Source organism: Antrostomus carolinensis, unplaced genomic scaffold (genome assembly GCF_000700745.2).
Source record: "Antrostomus carolinensis isolate BGI_N321 unplaced genomic scaffold, ASM70074v2 scaffold2944, whole genome shotgun sequence".
NCBI lineage: Eukaryota > Metazoa > Chordata > Aves > Caprimulgiformes > Caprimulgidae > Antrostomus > Antrostomus carolinensis.
The window spans coordinates 111,389-137,364 of record NW_010310315.1 but is presented as its reverse complement, the minus strand read 5'-3'; the positions used below and the strand labels follow the sequence as shown (position 1 = coordinate 137,364).

At 37.4% G+C, this 25,976-nt stretch overlaps 1 protein-coding gene across 5 annotated transcripts in view; it reads left to right on the top strand.

The window, feature by feature from the left end:
- The first annotated feature begins 241 nt into the window (after positions 1–241).
- Positions 242–25,976, top strand: part of CD36 (CD36 molecule (CD36 blood group)) — a 36,727-nt gene continuing 10,992 nt past the window's right edge. For 2 of the 5 annotated variants that reach the window (XM_010166392.1, XM_010166394.1), the window contains exons 1-4: positions 242–256; positions 13,365–13,598; positions 21,862–22,022; positions 23,947–24,091. In XM_010166392.1, coding sequence (XP_010164694.1) covers positions 13,479–13,598; positions 21,862–22,022; positions 23,947–24,091 — 426 coding nt within the window. In that variant the 5' untranslated portion in view covers positions 242–256; positions 13,365–13,478. Of the gene's footprint in view, positions 257–9,465; positions 9,570–13,364; positions 13,599–21,861; positions 22,023–23,946; positions 24,092–25,976 lie in introns of those variants that run through there. The other 3 variants (XM_010166396.1, XM_010166395.1, XM_010166393.1) reach the window with 2 other exon arrangements.

Sequence of the window (25,976 nt, the reverse complement as noted above, 5' to 3'; positions counted from 1 at the left end):
CTCAGAGGTTTTACAATTCCTTATCACTTGAGACAGTTTAGCTACCAAGGAGTTTAAAAGGTCTGTACAACTTTCTATTTCTCTTTGCAGCTGATGAAAGAGAACTGAGTCGTAGGGCACTGGGCAGCCAGGGTTGCTATAGGGTTGCTACAGCAACTTGATTTTTCTGTGAATAAGGAGCTAATTCAGCAGGCTTTTCTGCAGCTCGCCAGTTCCTGGTGGCAAGAGTAGTGAGAGCAGCTCTCCCTCCATACAGGTATGTGACCATGCTTCTGGACTAAATGCAGTTTCTCAGCACACATTTGGACATTGCATTCGTTTTTTGTGAGTGTATTATTTTATCCTGTTGCTAGCAAAATGCTCTTATATACTAAAACTATTAAAAGAACAGACAGATGCCATTCAGCCTCCATTTCTTGACTGTTTATAACTCTAAGGAGAGCCCATTCACTAAAATTTAGAAAGAGTAAATATACTGATAATCAAATTATTTCACTTACATATTAATATATTGATAATATTTCACTGTACATTGAAATTAAAAATCCATGTATCCATATTTTAATATGTAATATGTAATTTAATATTTTTTCTGTGAATCATTATCCTATATATAAAAGTCTATTATTTAAAGGATTATATACATTTACTATCAAAAATAAATCTGAATAAAGAGAAACATCAAGTGTATGGCTGATCATAAAATGCATATATTTTATAAATGTGTTATAAATTAAAATCTGAAAATACTGTAGTAATTATTAATTATAGGAAAAGGCATATATGTGCATTTCTGTGTACATTTAAAATTATAATTCATGCCTAACAAAGATGCTGATGGTAACAAAAATTAATTTTGATATGAAAATCCTAAGATCAACTCAATAAATATATCATAGTCATATAAATACTAATAACTTGTGCTATTTTAGTGACCTGATTCTCTTCAAAAACTGATACAATAATTGTGATATTAATACAGCTATTTGTATTTTTTTTTTAACTTGGCAAAAATATACTATTAATTAAAAAAAATATAGTCTGTAGTTGTCTGGTTTTGGCCATTTTTTTTCTGTCCTTAAGTGAGACTTCAGAAGCACTTATAAAACTAGTACAACCAGGAAAATTGTCAGAAATGTACTTTTTTTTTCAGTTAATTTTTTTTTTTGGAAACTACTTTTTTGTAACTGATAGTTATATACATGTAACATAACCATATAGCATGGTTTAATCTGAAAGAATAATGCCATATCTTACAATCAGAAGATTACATGATCTGAGAAATTCAGAGTAACTGTTACTTGCCTACTTCATTCACTGCTAGTGCACAGAAATCACTGATAATACTTTTTCTTCTGCTCTGTTCTTCAAAGTTCTTAATGTTTCTTATTATGTGATAATCCTACTACACAAATTTTCCTAGTCTCTTTAACTCTTTCACTGCTACCAAGGTATCTCTTGTAGCAAAGGTGATTTTATTTTTCAGAGGCTTTTTTTCTTCATGTGTGATCTGTGTTTTATACTTTCATTGCAGTAATTAAGTATCTTCTCAAGAAAAATATGTAAAAAGGAAAAATTCCTTTTTTGTCACACATACAAGAGTAGCACATTAGTACTTAGAATACAGAGGAGAAAAAGCATCCTTTGGTATAAGAAAATTTGTGTAATAAATTAGTTTAAATAAAACTTAACTTGCCAGATCCATAGGGAAAGGCTACAAAAGGTGAAAAACTCCAATGCAGTTGGCGCACATTTTCTTAAAACTCTCAGAGTATTGCTTCCTCACCCAGCCTGATAAGTGACTTCCTCACCCACAGGGTCTGCACCTCCGCTGCCAGCTGGAGGGGAAAATCTACTTTTCTGAGAGTGCTTCCATCAGCTCCATGCTGTCACTGCTGAAGTCTCCGAGATCTCCCCTCGAGGGACAAAGCCTAATCAGGAAGGGCTTTGGCCTGCATTAATTATCTCCATGACTTTCTATGTTGCCCTTTCTTTTGGTGGAAAACATATGTCTCGCTGGCGGAGGCCTGGACCCCCTGCTACTAACCCAGCCACCAATTCTGATTCTCAAAGTGGGGCTGGGGAACTGTCCCAGGACATGGGGTTAGTTAAGTAGAGCTTTCCTCTTGTCTTGGGCTTGCCTGATGAAGAACAGGGTTTTTTTTTTCTGGAAGTAGGCTCATGATTTGGCTCTAATACCTTGTGTTTGAAGCTGAACTGAAGTCTCAGGGAAGATCTACCTGTTGCTCAGATCAAGGACAAGGTCTGGGACATGTGAACTGAAAGAAAAGGGTGTCAATTACTTGACAGGTCTTCAACTCTTGAGAAGTCACAGAAAAGTTGACCTTAAACTTAACCTCTTCATTAACTGGAAAAATCTCCTTCATGTGTGTTGTTCTTAATTATTACACAGACAAAATTATGGTTTAGCTGGTAGGTAAAAGCTGTCATAAAGACTGCACAATCATTCATCAAAGCCACTGCCATTGTCTGGGATGATTCATTATGGTGACTATTTCTCAACCAGTTATTGCACGAGTGAAGGAGTTTTGAATTACTCCATTATTCTGTGACTTCTGAGTCAAGGAGAAAAGTTTTGCAAGAAGTGGAATATATCCAAGTAGGGACAAGATTTATTAAATTTCTCTTGGCTTTCAAAAAATGTCCGTTTTTAACATTTTTCTCCCCTACCATTGGAGCATCTTCTCTGTGCTCTCCATAAATTTCAGTCAGAAACATCTCTAGCATTAATAGACTGACCCAATCCTTTAGGAAACAGATTTTTATAGCTCTTTCCTGATTCGGACTCACTCAGAAGCCTAAGTTATTTATTATATTTTCTGAATTGGGTTTCGTTCTACAAAGTTCCTTCCTATCTATTTTCTGAGTGACTCTCACATGAGCCCACAGGATTGAAAGAATCGAAGTTCACCCTATCCCTGCCTCTCTTGTGCTTTCTTCACCTGATTTCCTTGCTAGAATAACTTGAAAATAAATTTTAAAAGTGATTTTGAGGACTGAGAAAGGAAACAGTTTATGCCTGTCACAGTCAGTGAAGAAGAACTCAGAATCAATATTTGTGGGGGAAAAAAAAGAAAAAAAAAAAAAAAAAAGAACTGAAGCAGTTGCAGTTCCTATGTCTTCTATCACCCATTTTTCCCTTAAAGAACTTAGTTACAATTTGACAGAGAAACTCATCCCTGGCAGAAGCCAAATATATCACGCTGTTTCCACTGTACTGTTGCCAAGTTGGCTTGAGCCAATGGTATTTTAGGATGTTTTCCGTATCATCAGAACAGACTGAGAATCACAAGGGACAGCACCTTAGGTCCTAACACTTCACAGAGCTGGGAAAACTACAGCTGGGAGTCTTTGGTAGGTAATGAAGGAGCTACACAGCAATTTGGAATGAGCCTTCCAAGCTCTTGTGATGAGAAATCAGGTATTAATGCATGTTTGGAAGGATCTTTTTTCAGGGGGCTGAAGTCTGCTTGGTATGAGTGGTTGGAGTAAGCCTCAGGGCATACATACACTGGAAAGCCTTGAAGGCCAATAAATCTGCAGCAAAAGTCTGTTATGTGAAGTGGGCAAAAAAATGCTACACAACATCTGCAGTCTTTGGCCAAACTTTACATTAATGTCAGGTGGTAAATATTTTGAAGTTTTCTTATTGCATTCTTCTTGCTTCACAACTTGTTTGCACTTACCAGAACCTTGTATAGCTGTTCTGGTACTCTTGGGATGGTGCATTGATGATGGGAAGATCTGAAAGACTTTTCTGGGGAGTTGAAGTGGAATTGTTCTAATATTAACTTTCTAAAAGTTAGATGTCTAATTTAAGTGAGTCATTTAGATCCTCTGCAGTTAAAGGAGAGACATCAGTACCTCCAAAGAGCATGATATATCCTTGTCTTAAGATAAGCATTTAAGGTAGATGAGATGAGTCTGTGGATGTGCTTGTACCTCTCCATTGAGAGGGGAGGAAACATATTCATCTTTCTTAGGACAGATGCCTACTTTTTACCTGGATAAAATTATTTGCAACAAATATTTACAATTAACTTTAAACAAGAAAATAATTATTGCTATGAAACTATGTCTTTCTTTTCTTTTAGCTCCTTACAGATAAGATATCAAAAGCAAAACTGAAACAACTGAAATATCTTGATATTTGCTTCTTTTAAAGTGAGATAACTACTCCTGACATATAACTCTCTTCTATCCTAGGGCTTTTGGAAAATGAGGTGGTACAAAATAGCAATGACAGTGAGAGGAGCTAAGACAAAGACAGTGAACATATAATTTAGGAAAAAGATATTAATTCTATATTATTATTTTTAATTTTTTTTTACAATAGTAGTGAAGTAAATTGCTGAGACTGGTCTGGGTGGATAGCTCGTGCTGCTTCTTATGAATTATGTGATGATGTGATACACAAAAGATTTTCATTTCTGTAGGAAGTCAAACCACCTTTCATGAATACAAAATTTCACTCTCTATAAAGGAACACCTCTCAGTGTCTCTAATACATGCAGAAGGGCAAAAGTCTCATCCAGCTGGTGGCATATTGCACATTTTCTTTTGTAGATGATTCATTTTTGTTGTTCTCCTCCTCAGTAGGACTAAGTGCACGAGTGAATATGAGTGTATTGAGTCCAAAAGAGCTTATTTGGGGACAGGAGCCACATTTTAATTTTTGTGGGTTTTTTGAATGCTTTAAATCTTACACTCTGAGAAAGATACTGCCCTTCTTGTGGAACTTAATAACTGTGGAGAAGCCAGAGGACTACTTAGTGATGGCAATGGGTTTTTGGGTGGGGAGTGTAGAAACCACATAAGATGATATTAATAGAATAAACTGGATAAAAAATAAATCCATGTTTTCACTTATCATAGAAAAGAGGTAAACATAATTCCTTACATCTTTATTTCAAAATAGGAAGAGTACCCAAAACAGTATAGAAAATCGTGTTTTGAATGCTGACAACATTAACCTCATCTTCTGCCCCAGGGCCTGGTACTTTGCCTAACAACTAGAAGGTTGGTTTTGTGTGTGTTGGTTTTCAGGTTTTTTGTTTGTTTGTTTTGTTTTGTTTTCTTCAATGTTAGTGTCCTCTGAAAAATTCAGAGGGTATGAAAATATAGACAGGAGTTTCCTGGAGCTCTCTCATTTTCTTGCTAACCTCGGCTAACATCTGCTAACATCTCCACATCTGACAAGGGATTAATGTTAAAATTAGTTTTTACAAGTTTCATAATAGGCAGGTGAAGAAGTAATCTGCAATTGCCATGACTGTAGAAACATGGGAATATAAAATCATGTTGTGCTGTGCTGTACTTTACATTAGAGAATTCCCACAGGAATGTGGGAACATTTATGTGGGCATCCTCAAAATTTGTATTATATGTACCATAAAGGTATAAAATCCTCTAACGGAAGGGATCTTAACATAAAATAAAAAGGGGACTCACTGAATGTTCAGGGACCTCAGGGAGTGTAGAAAGATGATAACTCTCCTCATTTGTTCCCTCTGGGTTTAGAAATCACCCCAAAGAAAGTTATTTGGCCCTGCTATGATGTTTCTAGAAAAGCCAGGAATCACAATAATCTCTTCAGCATTTTCTTGTCAGTAGCATGTTTATTCCAGGAAATGTGGGCAGATTTCATTTGGAGTTAACAACTGCATTTGTCTTTTTCTGTTTCCTGTGGTTTTCTGTGTCTTCATCAAGCATATGATTGTCATTTACACCATTTCTCTTTCTTGACAGTTTCTCCTTGTGGGCTAGTTTTTCTCATAGCACCACTGTTGCACCAGATGAAGTACATATTTTTTCACTTTTTCTGTCATTGTTCTGTTGCTGTTTGTCTCTGTATTTTCTTCTCCATAACCTCTGAACTCCAATACGAAGCCAGAGAACACAGAAGAACCATTAGGTACTTAGGTTGGGTTTGTTTTGTTTTGTTTATAAGAAACAGAAATGATTGATATTCAAAAGAGCACAGCTTCTCTCTTAGCTTCAAATCCTTTAAGCTGTTTTCTGCAGTTGAACCTGGAAGTCCTCATTTCACTGCCAAACACTGCCTGTTAGAAGAGATTTTGTTTATATAGGAGGATAATAGGATATCATAAGTCATAAAATCAGCTGATAAAACTCAACATGCATATGTTGAAAACTCAACTTCATTACATTTGTCTTAGTGCCTTTAGGACTCCAACAAAAAAACAGCAGTAGATACTTTCCTCCCTTATGAATGGTGCACATTAAATCCCATACACTGCAAATGGAGAAAATTAGCATGGTAGGGAACATCTCCATGGGCAGTTGTGAGTAACTGCAATTAATCCCACTTAGAAGAGACAAATCAGCAGTAAAGAAGGCAGTGCATCCTCAGAAGAAAGCTGGGGGATCCCAAACATGACAATCCTCAAGAGAGCATCATACAAGGAGATGTCCAATACAAATAATTAATGATAATATTCATAAAAGTAGTGCATGGAAACCATGCACTACTCCAGTGTGGAGGACTGCTTCTTCAGCAGTTAAACTTCACTCTTGAATTAGAGAAAAGAGGAAAGCAAATCTACTTCGCTTTTCGAAGATGTGAAACTGAATAGTCAGGGTCACCAACATCCCTGGCAATGAGCCTTGTACAAAGACTGTCCTACAGGTTGCTTTCAAAGGACCAGGCTCACTTCACTCTTGCTTTCACTGCTAGAGATAAAAGCTCAAATTCATTAATCTTCATCCAATTTAGATTTACATAGCAGAAGTATATTAGAAGAAAGGAGTTTCTTCCCCAAAAGGATAACTATATCAAGCAGTATCAAAAACAGAACTGTAAACAATCGGTCAAAAAACATACCAAATACTAAACATGTGGATCACATAAACTATTCCATGTTATACCCTGGAAGTATCACAGAATCACAGAATCGTAGGGGTTGGAATGGACCTCAGGAGATCATCTAGTCCAGCCCCCCTGCCAAAGCAGGTTCCCTACAACAGGTTGCACAGGAAAGCATCCAGGCAGGTTTTGAACATCTCCAGAGATGGAGATTCCACAACCTCTCTGGGCAGCCTGTTCCAGTGCTCTGTCACCCTCACAGTAAAGAAGTTTTTCCTTAAATTTGTGTGGAACTTTTGGTTCAGTCTTCTCTTCTCCAGGCTGAAGACTTTGAGCTCTCTCAGCCTTTCCTCATACAGGAGATGCTCCAGGCTCCTCATCATCTTTGTGGCCCTCCGCTGGACTCTCTCCAGAAGATCCCTGTCTCTCTTGAACTGGGGAGCCCAGAATTGTATACAGTACTCCAGATATGGCCTCACCAGGGCAGAGTAGAGGGGGAGGAGAACCTCCCTTGACCTGCTGGCCATGCTCTTTTTAACGCCCCCCAGGATACTCTTGGCCTTCCTGGCCACAAGGGCACACTGCTGGCTCATGGCCAGCCTGCTGTCCACCAGAACACCCAGGTCCTTTTCCTCAGAGCTCCCCTCCAGCAGGTCAGCCCCTAACCTGTACTGGTGCATACGGTTATTTCTCCCCAGGTGGACTGTGCACTTGCTCTTGTTGAACCTCATCAGGTTCCTTTCTACCCAACTCTCCAGTGTGTCCTGGTCTCATTGAATGGCAGCACAACCTTCTGGTGTGTCAGCCACACCTCCCAACTTCGTGTCATCAGCAAACCTGCTGAGGGTGGACTCTATCCCTACATCCAGGTCGTTGATGAAGATGTTAAACAAGACTGGACCCAGTACCAACCCCTGGGGAACACCTTTAGTTACAGGCCTCCAACTAGATTCTGCGCCACTGATCACAGCCTTCTGAGCTCTGCCAGTCAGCCAATTCTCTATCCATCTCACAATCCACTCATCTATCCCATACCTTCTAAGCTTTGCTACAAGGATGTTGTGGGATATGGTATCAAAAGCCTTGCTGAAATCAAGGTAGACAACATCCACCGCTTTCCCCTATCTACCCAGCTGGTGAAGACATCATAGAAGGCTACCTACAGATTGGTCAAGCATGATTTCCTCTTAGTGAAACCATGTTGATTACTTCTGATAACCTTCTTTTCCAGCTGCTTAGAGATGGTATCAAGAATGAGCTGTTCCATCACCTTCCCAGGGATGGAGGGTAGGCTGACTGGCCTGTAGTTGCCCAGATCCTCCTTCTTGACCTTTCTGAAGACTGGATTGACATTGGCTATCCTCCAGTCTTCAGGCCCCTCTCCTGTTCTCCAGGACCTTTCAAAGATGATAGAGAGCCATGTAGCGATCATTTTCGCCAGCTCCTTCAGCACTCATGGGTGCATCCCATCAGGGCCCATGGATTTGTGTATATTGATTTTGTTTAGACTATCTCTGATCAGCTCTTCCTCAACCAGGGAGCAGTCTTCCTCTCTCCAGACTCTCTCTCTTCCCTTTAGCATTTGGGATTCCTGAGAGGCACTTTTATCTGTAAAGACTGAAGCAAAGAAGGTGTTCAGTATATGCCTTCTCAGCATCTTCTGTTACCAGGGCACCCACCTCATTCAACAGTGGGCCCACATTTTCCATAGTCTTCCTTTTGCTATTTTCCCTAAGAAAATAACAAGACCTAAGAATCTATTTTTAGGAATATTTTCTCTCATAATTAAGTGAGCCAAATATAGATCACTTCCGCTTGCTGCTGCCAGAAGAATCTTTTAAAACAATCCATTCATTTAATTCACGTGGGATAAGGAGTTATTTAAAAAATATTTGTGCAAAAGCTTGCCAAACTGTTTATTATTAATTATTAGTAGACACTGTGCTGGGGTGATACTTTGGTCTACATAGATGTCAGTGTAAAAATAACTGATTATTAGATACACTAAGAAAAAGAAGCTTCTGGGATGAAGTTCATTGAACTTGCAGTAAAAGAGGAAGAGCCTTAGCACTTTGTGAGGAAATGTTGTAATGCAAATGTGAAAAAAAATCCCTTTTAAAAATATTCTGACGTTTCCTGATGTTTATTACTTGAAAATATACTATCACAATGATTAAGCTGCAAAGGTGTTTAGTCTGTATTTTGACTCAGTATTAAGGCTTTTTTTATTATATTATACAACAGAGCATGCTATATAGCAAAGAATATTTGAAAATATTCTGTATCTTAAGGAAGCTGTCAGGAACTGGTTAGTCAGAACTTGCTAATATGAGCAGTTTTAAAAGCAAATGGTTATTAGAAAAGAAGTGACCAGGAACCAAATAAGTATTTTACCCTTTTGTCTCCTTGACCTTTGACTCACTTGGATCAAAATTTGACAAAGATTGCAGCTGCTAAGTATATTACCACGAGATGTAGGTAGTGGCTTTTAGTCAGACTGTAAAAATAACGTGCCCCCCAGCACCAATACAACTTAACTTTTTCTTCTGGCAAAAAGATAAAGAGGGAACTGACGTCTCTTGGAATATATAAACACTCCCTTGGAGTTTAGAGGCTATGTGCTCGGTGGGGAGATTTAACAGCTTGTCTTCTCGTAACTTGATGCAAGCCATGTGTTAAGTGCTTGTACACTCAGCTGAAAAGTCACTTGCCCTTATTCAAGGTGAGTCATATGATCCAATGCTTAAAATCAGAGGGTTTTCCTCAGAAATGTTTTTAAAATCAGTTGATGGAAAGCTCTTCAAAATATTTATTTGTAAAATAACATAAAAAGGCAAGATTTTGCAAAGTTGTTTGCAAGAAACAGTTAAATTTTACAGGTATTAGTGAAATGCTTTGTTACTATGTTAGCAATGGTATTTTATGTTCAGTATTGCTGGCTTTCTGAGTTGCATTCTGTCTTTTGATATTTCATGTTTTTAAAACTACAGTTCTGGAGTTACGTGAATTTATAAGAAATGTATATTTTTAAAGTAATATTTTTATCATTTACTATTGCAGATAAAAAGTTCAAAATTATAATTTCAAAGTATGTCAAAGTAGTTGCTCTGATTTGGGGCAATAAATCTGATTCTATGTCAGAATCAAAGTAATGCCGTGCCCAGCAATGCTTAAAAATTACTATCAAAGCTGCAGAAATCATTAAGAAAATACAGATAATATTATTCGATTTTTATAAGGGTTTACTTTAAACAAGTGTGTACAGAAGTGTAAGTTAAGTAGGGATGAAAATGTTAATAACATTTTTCAGCTTTCCTCCTATTCCAATACTTATAAATTCTCCTTTCAGAGATTTGACTGGACCATTTCCACTGTCAATACTCTACTAAGGACATTTGAAACAATATTAAAAAGTACATAGCCAACACTGTGGAACAGGGTTAATATTACTAATGCTGTAGTCAATTCTAAGTTTAAATGATACTATTGTCTCATAGATAATATCTGAGTTTGTTATGGTACTTTCTACTCTGCTTAAGGTAAATTACTTTCAGTTGAATATTAATTCCCAGACACAACTGCATTCTCGTTGGAAATCTCTACTCTAACCCTCATATTTTACATTCAGTTGTGATAGATAAGAATAGCTTGTTGACTTCTGTGTGAAACTGAGTGTTGTGTGGTGAGTGCTCTTCATTGCAGTTGTGTAATAGATAATTTGAATTGCATAAATTGAGCTATGTCTAGACTACTATTGCATTGTGTTTGATGGGAAAAGGTTGAATATCTTACAATTTGCAAAAGCTTGGAATAGACACAAGTTATTAGCAGTCAGTTGCTTTCTAGCTGTTTAGTGCTTATGAGAGATACCTAGTCTGCCTAACATACACACACACACACACTAATCCATTGGAAGAGCTTTTAGAAACTTACGTAGAAATTTATTTTCGTGGAAGGTGTATTTCTGTTGAATTTTAAAAGATCCAGTATGTAAACCAAGAAAAAAAGTCTGATGATGTCTAAAAGCCCTCTTTAAACACTTAAGGAAGCGATAATTTCAATTTTAAATTTTGAAATGTATATTTCTACACTTTAAAAAAATATCTACTAGAATATATAGCATTGGGGAAAAAAGTTAACTTGAAATATGTACTTTTCAGAACTAGATTTCACAGAGAATGTCCGCTACTCCTTAGATTTGTCACAATGTGTAACAGCAATTAGATTTTTAAATACCTACACCGCTTATCCAATGAGTTGCACAGCTATGTTACAGTTCTGCTTTTGCCAGACTAAAGATCCTGATCTGACCATATCTACAAAGTTATGAGAGTTATGACTTTCACTTACAAGTTCTTCAGGTCTAATTAATTTCTAACTTGAGTTTGCTTCGAAGTTTGCTGTTAGGCACATTAGGCATCCATCCACTATATCAAAGAACCTTCATAACTTGGTGTTTTTTATGATTCAGTCAACTCATCTTTCACTTATCTTTGTGAAAAGTGCAACAAGTTGAATGAAAAGTTTGGAAAAATTGATTTTTTTTCTTAATGTTACCCCTTTGATGGGTTTCTATTGCTGTTCTGTACAAAGGCACAGAGTAATATAGCTGGCAGAGAGGAAAGCAACTAAGTAAACCTGTGGTTCAAATAAGGTATACCTCCTCCAGTAGAAAAGACATGTTTACAGCTGTAAAGAGACTCTTCTCAGGCCCCAGAGAAAGTAAAAAACTTCAGTCAAATCTGTTTTTTTTCCTTGATCTCTTGTATGTGAAGGTAAAACAATCAAAGGGTAAAGTTTTGATGTGGGAACCACAACGAATGACCTGGTGGCAGGTGGATGGACTGGCTGACATTTTTAGGAAGGTTTTTTTCTGAGATTGCAAGTAGTCTTTTGGTCATTCTGCTTGCAAGTATCCAAGGAGAAATTATTAAAGTACTGAATGAGTTCAAACTTATAGAAAGAGTCATTGCTAATGGCAACAGAGCCATAAACTGCTGCTAGTGTAGGAGCAGCTAGAAGGTGGGTTTCCAGTGCAGATAAGAGGAGCGGGCTGGGCTCAAGTATGGACATGATATAATTGTGGGTTTGATAGGACATGGGAGGACACATTGTTAGCCTGCTGACCATGGTACCTTATATGTCAGTGCATACTGCGTGTGTCCTTTTTTTAATAGAAGGACCACATAACTGCATTTACCAAAATAAAACGCATGCTATTCCTCCACCTGTTCTACTATTTAGAATTACACAAAGATTTTTTAGCCCTTTAATCCTCAAGAGTAAAGTAGGAATTCAGGTTGAGTTGTTCTACCACTCCATCTGTTTTACTTTGTTCTCTGTGTTTGTCCTTGAATGCGTAATTAACTCTTCAACTAATACCTGCTTTAAAATTGGTATAAAGGTGATCGCAACATGTTAACAAACAGGAATTGGTAAGAATAAAAAGGATATGGACAATGACATCTAAAACAAAAACCAGCAGATTTTCCATTAGCTGGAGTTCTAAAGCAAATAACAAACTTGCAAATTCTGTGGATGTGATTAATTCCTGAGCAAGAATAAATTGCAAATTAGGCAGCTCTTTGTCTCAGTTATTTATAAACAGTAATAAATAGGTAAAAATGTCACTAGGAGCTTATATTTTACTGCATCTCTCAGCACTAGTATAATACTGATTTTTCTTTACAACACCTTTCATTAGAGGCCAGATCTTAAGGTACGTTAGCACATATTACCAGCAACTGTTGTTTTCCAATGAGTAATTGCAGACTTTTTTTTTTCTTTCTGAGACTGAATGATCTTTAAATATAAGGTGTTATATCCTTCAAAGATCAAAATCTAGACTCATTTTAAGAAGACTGCCTTTCTGTAAGGCGATTGGGATTGATGAAACTAGGTGATAACAAGAATGCAACTCTAAAAGGAAAATCCAGTTGTCAAAGTTTTATCCCTTCAGCAGTAGACTGTGGACTGACAGACATCCGGAAAGACAGGCTCCTTGTAGGTGCCTCCCATTAGAAGCTGCCATTCCTACCAAGGCACTGATAGACCTTGAGGACTTCCTTGCTGGAATAACACAGAAATAGCCTGGGTAGCTCATACTAGAGGTGTAAACTCCTGGTTTTGCCTGAAGTGGAGGAGCCATGGGCACTGCAGGCTGTGATTAAAGCTGAGAGCTGTAGCCTCCTCTTTTAGCACAGAGAGATTTTTAGAGAAGTTGCTTGCCCCAGGAAGAGTGTCAGCTGAATAATAAGTATATCAGTTTGTCCCAGTACAACAGAGCCAAAAAAAAAAAGAAAAAAAAAAGACTAACGAAAGTCTTTTAGAGAATTGGAATAAAATAATGATATGTCACATGTGACTAGCTTGCCAAAAGTACATGCAACTTTTTTTTTTTTGTTTGGCACTGGCTGGTTGTTTTTGACATGTTGTCTTCCTACCTGCTTCACCTCATGCACTTTGTACTTTGAGCTTTGGAATGTGATTTTTGTTCACTCTCTTCTTATATAAGCAGCTTCTCTCAGGAAGATCATTGAGCCTATTGGGACCAAGAAGTGAGAAAAAAACATCAGGTCTTCCAACAAGGAAATTTTTACATTGTCTGCCTTCACCCTGACGAAAGAGAGGAATGGGCTGTAACAGAAACTGTGGGCTCCTCACTGGGGCTGTCATCGGTGCTGTGCTGGCTATCTTCGGTGGAGTTTTGATACCGGTTGGAGATTACCTTATAGGCAAAGCAATAAAAAAGGTACAATTTTTTTTGGCTATTGAATAGTCATTACTTATAAATGTTGTGTTCTGTTTGTGATTTTTTCCCTTTTTATTTTTCTTTATTAAACCTGTTTTTTTGTAATATGTGCAACCCAAACTTCTCTGGGAACAAATGCTGAATCAATATTTTAAAAATATATTAATTATATTGCCATGGTTACTTGCTTGATCTCTTCCATACTTCACATGAGAAGACAAAATATTGTTTTCAAGATATATTTTCAGTAATGTAATTTAGAAGTAAGCATTTTTATTTTTATTGTAATTATGATTTTTCTAGTTTCTTTATGTTTTCCCCCATGATGATCCACTTATTTATTTTTCTTATTTTTTTTCTTATTTTGGTATTCACTCCATGCACTCTCATTTACTTACCTACTGCAAATAATGTAAACAAACTTCTGATGCAGAATTTAATCCTACACTTACACGCATTCAGCTCACATTCTGTGACTATATGATCCAAGTCAATGTGCTCCAAAACACTGCAGGATCTGATCATATACATCTTCTTGATTCACAGAGTGTGAAGAGTAATTGAAGTAGAGTGTTGTAGACCTGGCAGACAATTTTTTCTTCTTTTTTTTTTAGATGATTTTATGTCTTTCAAATCTAGTTTTGTCTTTAAATAAAAATGAAATGTTAGTTTGTTAAATATTTGGTGAAAAGAATGTATGACTGAGAGTCTAAATCATGGAGTAATCTGGAGTGAAAGACCATGGAAACCCTGGAGTGTCTACCATGGAGATGTGGAGTCTCCTTGGGGTCACTGTAGACAAGGTGGGCTCTCCTACAGTTAAAAATCTAGAAATCTTAAGGTATTTGGCTGCTGGTTAGTCTTCTTAATGGTCTGCTGTGGTGCTGAAGACTTTGGAGATCTTGGAGTTAGATACTTATTCAAAGGCTCTTCTAGAAGATTGCCCTTAACTCAACAGTTATTGAAGTAAATTGAGGAGGTGGATACAGGAACTATCAGGAAATGTTGAAATATCTGTTGAGGCCCTGCCTAGATTCTAGCATCGCTTTTTAAAAAATATGAAAAAAATGGCTTCTATATAACACTTTTTGTCAGCAAACTCAATGAAAACCTATCTGTAGAGGAATTTTCCAATTCTTACTGTATTTTTCATGAAATTTTCAAATTTTTGGAAAGAAAATAATTCTTACTAGATAATGTCTCGCCAACCTTGCAGCATTTTGCAAAAAAATCATACTCTCTGTATTTGCAAATAATTTTACTGATTGCCATATTGAAGAAATGGCAGGTTTTCTGGAAAGTGCATACTTTAAAAACTGTGTATCTCCTCACATTAAATAGTTACTTTGAGTTAATCTAGAGTGTTTTCCTATGCCATTAAGTATTTTCAAAGTGAATGACACATATTAGCACTTATGTGTTCATCTGTTTACTTACAATAATGAACCAGTTATACGGCATGGTTTGCAAATGTCTACATATTAAATTATACCTCCATGCATGAGTTCTTAGTGGTAAAGTATTAGACAGAATAATTTTTTCTTCAACCTCTTTATAATTTTCTGCATTGTGATAATGTTTCAGATTCTTGTACTTATGTCAAGGCATCTTTTTTGATGTATATAAAAAGGAAAATTTGTACCAGTATTCATATAAACTATAAAAGAATAAATCTGTAGCAGCTTTATTTATACAAGTAAACAGATACTTTTCTCCTAAGCAAAAAAAGCACTAGATTATTTTATTTCTATTTAGTATACTGACTAATCAGTGAGACCACGAGACTTCTTAAGACAATTCCTTTTCAGAAAAGATATGTCAAGGTACAACAGCTGAAATATGTGATCAGTTCAGCAGATGTTCAAAGAAGTACTTGAATCTAGTTCTGATTTACTTACAGAGGGCTAGTAATAAAAACAAATATTTGTTATTCACTGCAGTTATATTTAAGATAAATATAGAGCTGACTGCAAAGGAAAAGTCTGCTGAGCAAAACATACTAAAAATATTTTTTTTCTGAAATCTTTCACTTTTGGAAATGTAATTTTTTATGGAAATGTTTGGTAGAAACAGGTCAGTTTCGATGGCAGTTTTATTTGGAATTTCTTGAGAACAAAGACTCAAGGACAGTAGAAAACCTAATGAGTGAGATATTCACTCAGATATGGCCTGTAAGCTTTTATTTATATTTCTATATAAATGGCCTATCTATGGCCTGTAAGCTATTATTTATATTTATATTTATATTTGGACTTAGATGAGGCAAAGCCTGAACTTAGGTTCTTACCTACTGGGTGGGAAATGTCAAAATGCCATATTTTCAATGAAAGGGAAAAACTCTTTCAGATATCACCATTGTAAGCAAAATAATGTCTTAAATTCTGCACAGTCCAAAGCTTGAAAAAAGACCCCTAATTTTTTCTCTGCCAATCCTATCTCAGAATAAATCCCAGTTCTTTACACAAGCTGACAGCAACCCAGTAGGACTAAACCTATATTTCTAGGGGAAGTGAATGTTACTATAAAATGTTTTTGTCCAAATAGAGAAACAACTATTGATTTTTTTTTTCTCCTGAACGAATGGTTTTAGGACTCTTCACACTATAACAAGTCAAATTGTCATAAATAAACTTGTTATCAATTTGGTCAAATCACATTATCATCATTTTACTCCCAAGCAAGTCAAGTCCATCTGAAATTCTCAGCATCTCCCAATAAATAGGGACAACTTTGATTTCAGAAATAAATGCAATCAATAATTCTTACTGTTCTTATTCTGCTAGCTGCAGAATCCTGTGCATGCTTCCCTTAAGCAGATGCCTTTGCAGTTTACCAAACCCTATCAGTCCCACTTCTCCATTACTGTGGTTATTGAGAGATTAGCCTGAGCAAGCACTGCAGAACATATTTTGCTAGAAGACTGCATACTGTTGCAGCAAAGAGAAAGCATCTGCAAGTGTATAGACAATCTTATCTACCCTTAGAAATTTAACAGAGACTCTCAGGGTGTAGGCTGTTATCTCCTATCAGTCAGATAGGAGTGTTGCTCTGCACCCATGAGCAGTCCATGGGTGGACAACGTAAACAAAATGCCTGTAACATGGAACACCAAGATGTCACCTCTTCATGTGTTCCAGTTTATTAACTTATATCTGTGCTTCAACATAAAGCTCAACTGCTATGTTTTCTAACCCCAGACTGCTCTACCTGTGTCTCGGATCTTTTTTGGATATTTGGATAAGCTGTTTCCACTCCTGCCTCCAGTGGGGGACTGAAGGGGGTGGGTGGATAGGTTTTTAAAGAATTTAAAATATATATATATATATATATTCTGAATCTTCTTAGAGGCTCTTTAAAAAAACTGTCACTTGAGTAGCACACTCAAAATGACACCAACAGCAGCATCTTGGCAGGGATCCACTGAACGAGATTAGTGCTAAGCTATTTCAGCTCTGATACTATTCAGGGAAAGGAGACTTCCCTCATAAAAGTTGCCTTTGATTTCAGTACCAAAGGGCAAAAATCCACAAACACTGAATCTATCCAGAGGGGAGAGATCTCTCTCCATGAAGGTCTTAGGTGTTTAGAAAACTGTCCATTGTAGAATTAGGATTGAAACATGAAAGTTTCAGAGATCTTACCAAAAAATATTTTGCTTAAGGCTATAAAAATGTACCTTTTTAACTGACTGCACACATTTCAGTTGGACATTATCACGTCTGTTTTCATTATTACGAGAAATTATCATCTCTAACATTAAAAAAAGAAATCACAAGGAAAGGTGAATTCAAAACAACAAATCAGAAAGCTTGCATCTGATATTGTTGAAAGAAGATATTTTGACATGGCTTAATTACTACTTTTTGCCTTTCCCTCTCTTAAAATAATATTATTTGTTTAAGGAAGATTCCCATAAGTTCAGTTATGATAAAACTTTTTTTTCGGCTGATCAGGTTTTTTTGCCAGCTAGGTCTAACCACTCAAACCCATTGATAGCTGATTCATTTGCCAAAAAAATCTTCCTCATTGCTTCTCTAAGAGCTTTTGCTTTCTACCTGAGTGCATGAGCTCAGGAGGTTAACAGAAGCCACATAGTGTCATGTAATATATTGAATTCCTGATGAATAGATAATACAGAACGCTGTATAATTTGCCACAATACCTCAATGCTGTACTCTTTCTGTGGAGTCCTCAGGGTTAGTCTATGTTATTTTTAGAAATAAAGCTTTCAATTTTAGTTATTATTATGTTTTGCCATCTGTCATTCTACATATCTGATATCTGTGACTGGACAGATTACATCTTCTTAGTTACTGGAGACATAGGAAACACTTCTAATTTAAAATTGTGTTTGTGACATTCATATGCCACTTCTTTATCTAAACTAGTGAAACTAAAGCAACTGCTGACTCTCAGCAGAACATGTTATCTAATCAGACATATTCCAGCATTACCAATGGTGAACTTGATTAACTTTCAAAATGTTTTATGCTCAAGGACTGAAAAAGAAAAGTTTTGATCCCAAAAAGCTTGAATAGAAAGGCTAATAATAATAACTTAGAAAGTAAAAAGTAGCTATTCGTACTTTAAGCTGCAAAATTTAAGAAGACTACTTGCTTTCCTGGAACTTAACTTATTCAGTTTTACAGAATTATTTTGTATTTCCTCCAGCTTACATATGCAGCCCAACACATATAACACATACAGATAAACTTGTAACAATTTTGTTACAGCATAAAGTACTCATGGTATATCTCAGTTCCTAGAAAATAGCATCTTTTGTCCATCTGGACAGATCCTTTGTCAAGACAGCAACTTTTTCTTACATTTTGTATTTCTTCATCAGAAATACTGATGTCTGAATTTAGCAGTCAGAAAAACAGTACAGCAAGCTTCTGTTGCTGACTGCTCAGGATTTCTTGAATTTATATATTGCCAGCTGACCCACCACAAGTGGGGGCAAAATTGTGTCAGAAACAAAAGGGGTTAAAGTTCTCATTGATTTCACTCAGTCTTGCAGTTAGGTCATGAGATGAGCTTGACTATGTGGCAATAACATATTGTATAGCTACTTTAGCTAACAATAGTTAACTATTGCATAAGGTATTAGAGCTAATGTAGGTTGACTAGGGAGTTGAGAAGTGTTTCATATTATCAACTGTAAATTAGTAGTTTCCCAAATTACCTTACCTTTCATAACATCATGAAGTGTGGTCGCATGTTACTAGGGGAATATACAAGTGCCCAGCCTGAGACAGGGGTAATATTTAGGGCTAGCCTCAGCAGTGATCAGTCAAAACCCAAGGGCTTGTTGGTGTGACGATATTAGGGTTTTTTTTAAATGAACACATGAATAAGGACAGAGCTCTAGATATTCTTCTGCTTTAACCCACCGTTTGTACTCTCCAAGTATGTGACAGAGAATCATACACACCTCCTTTGTGGGAGAAATGTTATTAACAATGATGGCTGAATGCCACCAAAAATAATGGCCTTCCTCCCTTCCTCCCCCTCCCTCTTTTGTCCTGCTGCTTCCCTTGTTTAACTCTGGTTCTCATCTGGTCCTTCCCCCTACCCACACCACCAAGCCAAGTGGCTCACTGGTAGAAAGGTAACCCAGTAAATTTCACCAGCCCAGCAGGCAGAAACAGGTCTCTGAGGAATGAGAGCTGGCACAGAGGACGGGGGAGGCGCGTGGATCAGGTACCGGGGGCTGTGGGAGCCAACTTTCCCCTTTGGCTGCAGCACTGTCAGGTTGGATCAGCTGTCCCTTTGAAGCATCCCCCAAGATTGTCCACGGTGACATTAGCACAGAGTAAATGGTGGGCTGCAAATCCACACAGTAGCTCACTGTGACCTGGCTGTTCCAGGTAGTCCTAGGCACCTCTTTGCATGATGCCTAAAGTATTTTTTCTCTGTTGGCATTTACTAAGAGTAGAATATGGACATAGTAATTATCCTTGCATGAAAAGTAAAGGAGAGCCACTCCGCCTCTTTAGGTGGACAGCAAATTTGTTCTAGATTGATAAGTACATAGAATAGCAAAGTACAGTAAGGGGCAGTAGAGAAAGTACATGAAAAGATTTGTCACATAACTTAGAATTTACATGGAAAGTTGTTCTGGTTGTACTAAAAAGCTGGTATAAAGTCCTGCACACCCAGCTTCCCCTGCAATAGCAGAGAGGATTAGAGGCAAAGATCCACCCTTTGGAAAAAAAAAAAAAAAAAAAGATCATTTACATGGAGAAAGATGTGAGGGAGCACGTTCCTATATATTCTTCCAAGTCAACACAAAGTCAAAAGATGTCATCATTGCAGAATAAACATTTTTCAAAGTGCTCAAAATATTTAAAGCTGGCGGCAGGTTAAGGATTATTTCTGTGCCTCTCTGGGATTGAGGCATTCTGAAAAAACTCTGCAGTGGCAGAAGAATTAGAATATAATTCTGTGCTATTATAACCCCTAGAAATGGGTTATAAGAGGAGGGAGGAATGGATAGAGGGCAAAACTTCTTATAAGGAGTAAGTAACACTGCTTTAAAATCTACTGTCACAAGGTTTAAACTTCTCTGTTCACTCCTGTGTGTTGAATTCTAGAGAGATTTGTTTGTCATCTTGACCATATAACTCTCAGGAATCCTTAACCATTTCCCTACCCCAGTTACACAGAGGCAGGAGGTCAAATCCTGGCATCTTCCCCCATCCCAGGACCCTGCTGAGTACAGATCACAGACAGACTCTGTGAGTCGTGTGCTTCTTTATATCAGCAGGCTTCTCGCAGATCCTTTGAGCAATTATCTGTGGAAACTGAAAAGGTGATTTCCAAATCATGTAAGACTTTCTCTCTTCACCAAGGAGATTGTGTGCCCCACACTGGATTACAGCTGTGTCAGAGTCTTCGGACTCTTGAGATTTGCAAAATTAGGCTGAAGAGAATTTTAGCAGTCGGGTCTGAGTGAAAGACCTCCAGCTGATAACACATTTGCTGTGGCAAGGTTTCCTTCCCCTCTCACACAAATGCTCATAAATTATAGCAGATATTCAGACAGCAAGCCCAGTGCTTTACACCACCAGCAAGGCATTTGCAATCCACCATACAGACTTTCCACAGACAAGACCATGTCTGTGTTACAAGTTCTCCAAGACGTAGTATTCATTTCTAACTGCAGTGGTTCTTAATTGGTAGTGCCTTTTTTTGTTGATGGTGTTTGTTAAGTAAACTCTGGAGGCAGAAAATTAAAGTAGAAAGAAAATCTTAAAAGTTGTAATTTAAAATGTCTTTCCAGCCTTGCAATTCCTGGGACTAATTAACTAATTAGTATTGCACCACTCTAATAAAAAAACCCCAACATTTTGTATATTGGAGCCAGGTAGCCTAGATTTTTCTTCTTATTGAAAAAAACTTTTCTGAATTCTTACCACCAAGGGGAAAAATTACATTATTCCAGGGCTTTGGGAAAATCATATACAAAGAAAGAGGTCTGATGTAGACCAGGCAAAGCAGGCATTCCCCTTACAATACAGGAAACATATCTTCAAATTCTCCTTCTCACTGTACAGTTCCAAGGACTGAGTAGACATTTACCGTATTAGAGCTGAGTGCCACAGACATAAAGCTGTTGGTTACTCTAGAGTGGTTCCTGATGTCCTGTCTTGTCCTTATAGCTATATTTTGCCTTTTTTCTGGACCTGAAAAACCTGCCCAACAATATGTTATCAAAACTAGACCAATGTCTTAGAAACTCTCAGTTTTGGTGACAAGAGTTTTCTGACAAAAAACAGTCCTTCAAGAACATTATTTGCTTTCTCTGGGTGAGTAATGCTCAGAGATAACTCTTCTTTCCTCCCCTGGGGTATTTGCAAATGTATGAAAAATAGTTAATGGATTCTAAAAACTGCTGGGTATCATTTATTCATTTAAACATATCCTTTTTACAAAAAAATTAGTGGATTTGAAAAGTATTTGGGAACTAAGGTAATGCCTGACCACAGCACTAGGAAACTTCTGCTATTGGCTACAGCAGGGATTATATCAGCTTTGTGGTCATTTATTTTAGGGGGACTCACTTTTGCTCTCACAGAGCAAGAATGTCAGGCTGCCTCCAAACGTTGGCCAAAAATGTGTGCTGTATACCTTATAATGATGATAAAATAGGTTTTTTTCCTGTTAGTTTAAGAGTCTTCTACAATCATCTGGAAAGTAAATGCAGCTTGTCACTCATTTTTTTTGTGGTTAATTTTAGCTTTGATTTTCGTCCTTTTAGGAAGCTGTCATTTCAAATGGTACCATTGCTTTTGAAAATTGGCTTGTGCCCGGAAGTTCAGTTTACAGAGAATTTTGGGTTTTCCATGTGCAAAATCCTTCAGAGGTATTAGAGCAAGGAGCACGTCCAAAACTTGAACAGAGAGGACCTTACACATACAGGTAAGAAAAGCCCCCTGAATAAGTGACATGTCCTATCAGAAATGTTGTTAAAGTCAGATAAAGTTTTGCTGCATAAAAATTTATTTTTGAAATTCCATCATCATATTTTAGTGAGACTTGACAAAGATGCCTAAATTGCAGCTACACACAGCAATCACAGTTTCTTTCTTGGGCCTCACACTGGGGAAACACATAGACAAATAGGTAATTGGGTGTGAAGCTGTTTGCTCTTGTTAAAAATATTTCCTCATTAGCAAGGTGTTTGCCATAATAACACAGAGGCACGTTCAGTGCTTGCCAACTTTTTAATGTAGAATAAAATATGCCAGATGCCCTCAAACCAAGAGATTATTTTATCACCCATGTATCTCTCATACTGATTTTAATAATGTTTTCTTTCTTCACCCCTTTACAGCTTATTTTAATCTATAGCTTTTCCTTTATCAATTTTTCCCTCCGAAAAGCATTGTTTTTTCTGAATGTACTAACTAGGACCTAGATACAGCAGTCCATCTCCATTCTGAGATGCTTTTAATCAGTTGCTTTATTTTAATGTGGTATTGACATAGGACTATTTGATACTTCCTGAGTCATTAAGCCCAATACCCAGATATCACTGGCACCCTTGTTATGAAATTGCTTTCCTAAAATTAAGAGTTATTTCTTTTTTATATACCTTTGGGAATGCCTATTGTATTTGCAAGTTAGTATTGAATTGCAGCATCTAAAACCTAGGGGCAAAGCCAAAAAGATGCCAAAAAGATTTTTTATTTCTCATTGGAATACGTTGGCTGGGGAGACATAGGAAATGGTTACACAGGAATCAGCAAACAGCCTGTTTTCTCGGGATCAGATCTCTGGCAGAAGTTTAGATGAGTCTGTGTAAGAGATGATGACTATTGATCTTCTCAATGGTTCAGTCATGCTCACCTGGGATATTTGGTCTACCTGCATCACTGTGACACTGGGTCTCTCTCTCTCAGTCATCTTTGGCCTTGAAAATGCAGCTGTCCCCAAGATTGTGTTGGGAACTGGGAAACCTTGTTTTAAGCCTTTTGTTTTCTGTTAAAAGGAACACTAATTGGAAAACACATCTCCCAGCTTTCAGGGAGGTACTCTACACATTAGGCTATTAATTAAAATAGCATGCACAGAAAACAATCTTGAGAAGCCAAGATCCATCTGCTTTTGGGGTAAGGCCCACCTTCACTGGCTACATCTGTACCACGGGGAAATGCTCTCTGAACCTTTTGGTCCTCCCATGCCCAGGCTGGAAGATCTGATGAAGTATCCTGAAGATCCCTTCTGGGATGGAGCTTGGACAAGCTTTGTGGACCCACTGTTATATGGTACCTGCTGGATGACCCCACAGAGGGGTCAGCAAGAGGATGGGGACTTGAAGAGTTGAGCTAAAGCTACAACTGCAGCAGCTCAGAGATTTTTGCTTTGGTGATCTAATTTAACCTGTAATCTGTTTTGTTGCAACACAGGCCTATCGAAACAAACCTTATGAGTGTTTACTAACCATTCTGAGTCACCCCCTTCTAATTACATGCAACCATAAGAAAGCTTAGAAAAAATGTGACAAAATATAATTAATTTAAAAGAAAATATAAAAAGACACAAGGTCCATTATTGCAATAAAAATTTAAAAGAAATATTTCTTTTCATTTTAGTATCAAGAAAAAAAAAAATCCATTGGGCACTAAGAAATATTTCCAAAAGAAAAATAAGTTATAGAAAATGGTATTTTTATATATATTCACATGAAAAGTTTAGAATGCTTTCAGTGGCTATAAAATGTTCAACATTAATTTACAAAAATGTTCATCAACACTTCAAAAAACTTCAGCCAGGCATGGTTATATGTTGTCTCAAAAATCAAATGTTAAAAACACTCTGTGTTTTTATTTTTTTCTTTAAGGGTGCGGTATTTACCCAAAGAAAATATAACTGAAAACTCTGATGGCACAATATCCTACATGCTGCCTAACGTTGCTCGTTTTGAACCTGATATGTCTGTTGGGTCAGAAAATGATACCATCACGTGTCTCAACCTTGCTGTTGTTGTAAGTATAGAAACAAAACCATAATGTCCACATTCAAATGAGATACTGGAGAAAATAGAGGAGAAGTTAACATTAGTAAAACTGAAACTGCCACAGGATAGGTTTTCTTTCTATGAACTCAGATGACACGAGTGTCAGCTGCACTGAGGACAGCTGCGTTACTGTTTAAAAAAAAAACCAAACCAAAACTGTGGGCGTATTGCATATATGTTAAAGTTCCCTTATATTCCCAGGGTAATCTTAACAGTAAATTAAAATTGACTTGTTCCTGTCAATGGAAGCAAAGTCATCAGTTTGGATGGGATATATCAAAAAGCATCCTTCTAGTCAACTTTACTGTGCAAATGAATCAAGAGTTTGTGGATGGATTCCCTTTCTGTGTGAAGTACAACATGAACAATACAAGACAGATTTACCATACTATTTCCATAATATCTTCAGTCCTGCTTTGCAGAGGAGTCTGTACTAAATACCATGCTTGGTCCATGCGTGGCCTCACTGCCTCAGTACTTGCTCCCCATGGTGCCCCTGAACACCACTGCAATGGCAAGCCCTGGGCTCTTCCATCCTACTGTGACCTTAGTCCTTCAAAGAAAAGCACAAGGGTCTCCACATAGAGTAGTGCTAGAGCCTTTTCAGTCCAGATGTTTTTGTGTTGTCACAGGCTGAGATTGTTTGCCCTTGATTGATGTTTACAGTTTTCATATTTATATTTAGCCCTGGTTGTGTTGCATAATTGACTTGCATTAACTTTGGGGTGTCTGCATGTGAGTGATAAGGATCACTATGAGAGGGTGGGTGCTAGGGGCAGAGTGAAGAGATGCTTGGTGCTAACATGATACAGAAACATAGAATCAATCAGAGAGTCATAGAAGAACTTGTGCTGGAAGGGACCTCAAAAGATCATCTGATCCAATCTTTTTCTGAGAAAGGGAGCCCAGATGAGATTTTCTAGAACCCTGTCCAATTGCTCTTTGAAAACCTCTAGAGGCAGGGACTCTACGACATTCCTGTGATCGACTGTTCTCACTGTAAAAAAAATATTTCTTCTATAAAGATGAAACTTTTCCTGGTGCAACTTGTACCTGCTGTCTCTTGTCTTCTCCATGTGGTTCCTTGTGAAGAAAGTCTCCACCTCCTTTCTAGCTGCCCTTTAAGTACTGGAATATTGTGATGAAGTCGGCCTGAGTTTTCTTTTCTCTAGGGAGAAAAGACCTAATAAATAAAGGCAAATGACCTTATTCAGACCAGATATATTCTGCCTGTGTCCTAATTTAGGCCAGCATCTCTCTTTTGGAAAACTATTATTGTTTCCTGTACTCAGTTCTTCATGTCACGCTATTAACTATCACTGCTCAGCTCTCACACTTTGGACCATGTAGCTCTTTATGGGTCTAAGCCTAGGCTCATGCCTGGAAGCAGCTTTGTCAGGGGAAATGGGAACAGAGGATCCAAGCCCCATTTTGCTGTTCAGAAACAAACTGGTGTAAGCCAACGTCCCAGAGAGACTCTTACCATTTTGTCTGACAGAACTGACTTCAATCTAGTAGAGCCCACCTTTTATATCATAACCCTGTTGTCAGAATACTCACAAGGGAATTCAGAGAGATGTTTTTCACACTTTCTTAGCCCTGAGGGGACTGAACTCACATCTACTCTGTTTTATAATCTTGTGATATCCATGCTTCCTGCTTCCTCTGTGTTCAAGTTCAGACAAGAGTGAAAGATTCATGGGGTTGAGAAGGGCAGGAAATGAGAGCAAAAGAGAATCTTCCGTTGCTATACCCATAGCACTAAGTACAAAGAGATATTCTACTAAACAGCTGAGTGCTTGCTCTAAGAGAATAACTTGTTTTTACACAGATTCACTTATCAAAATTATTAC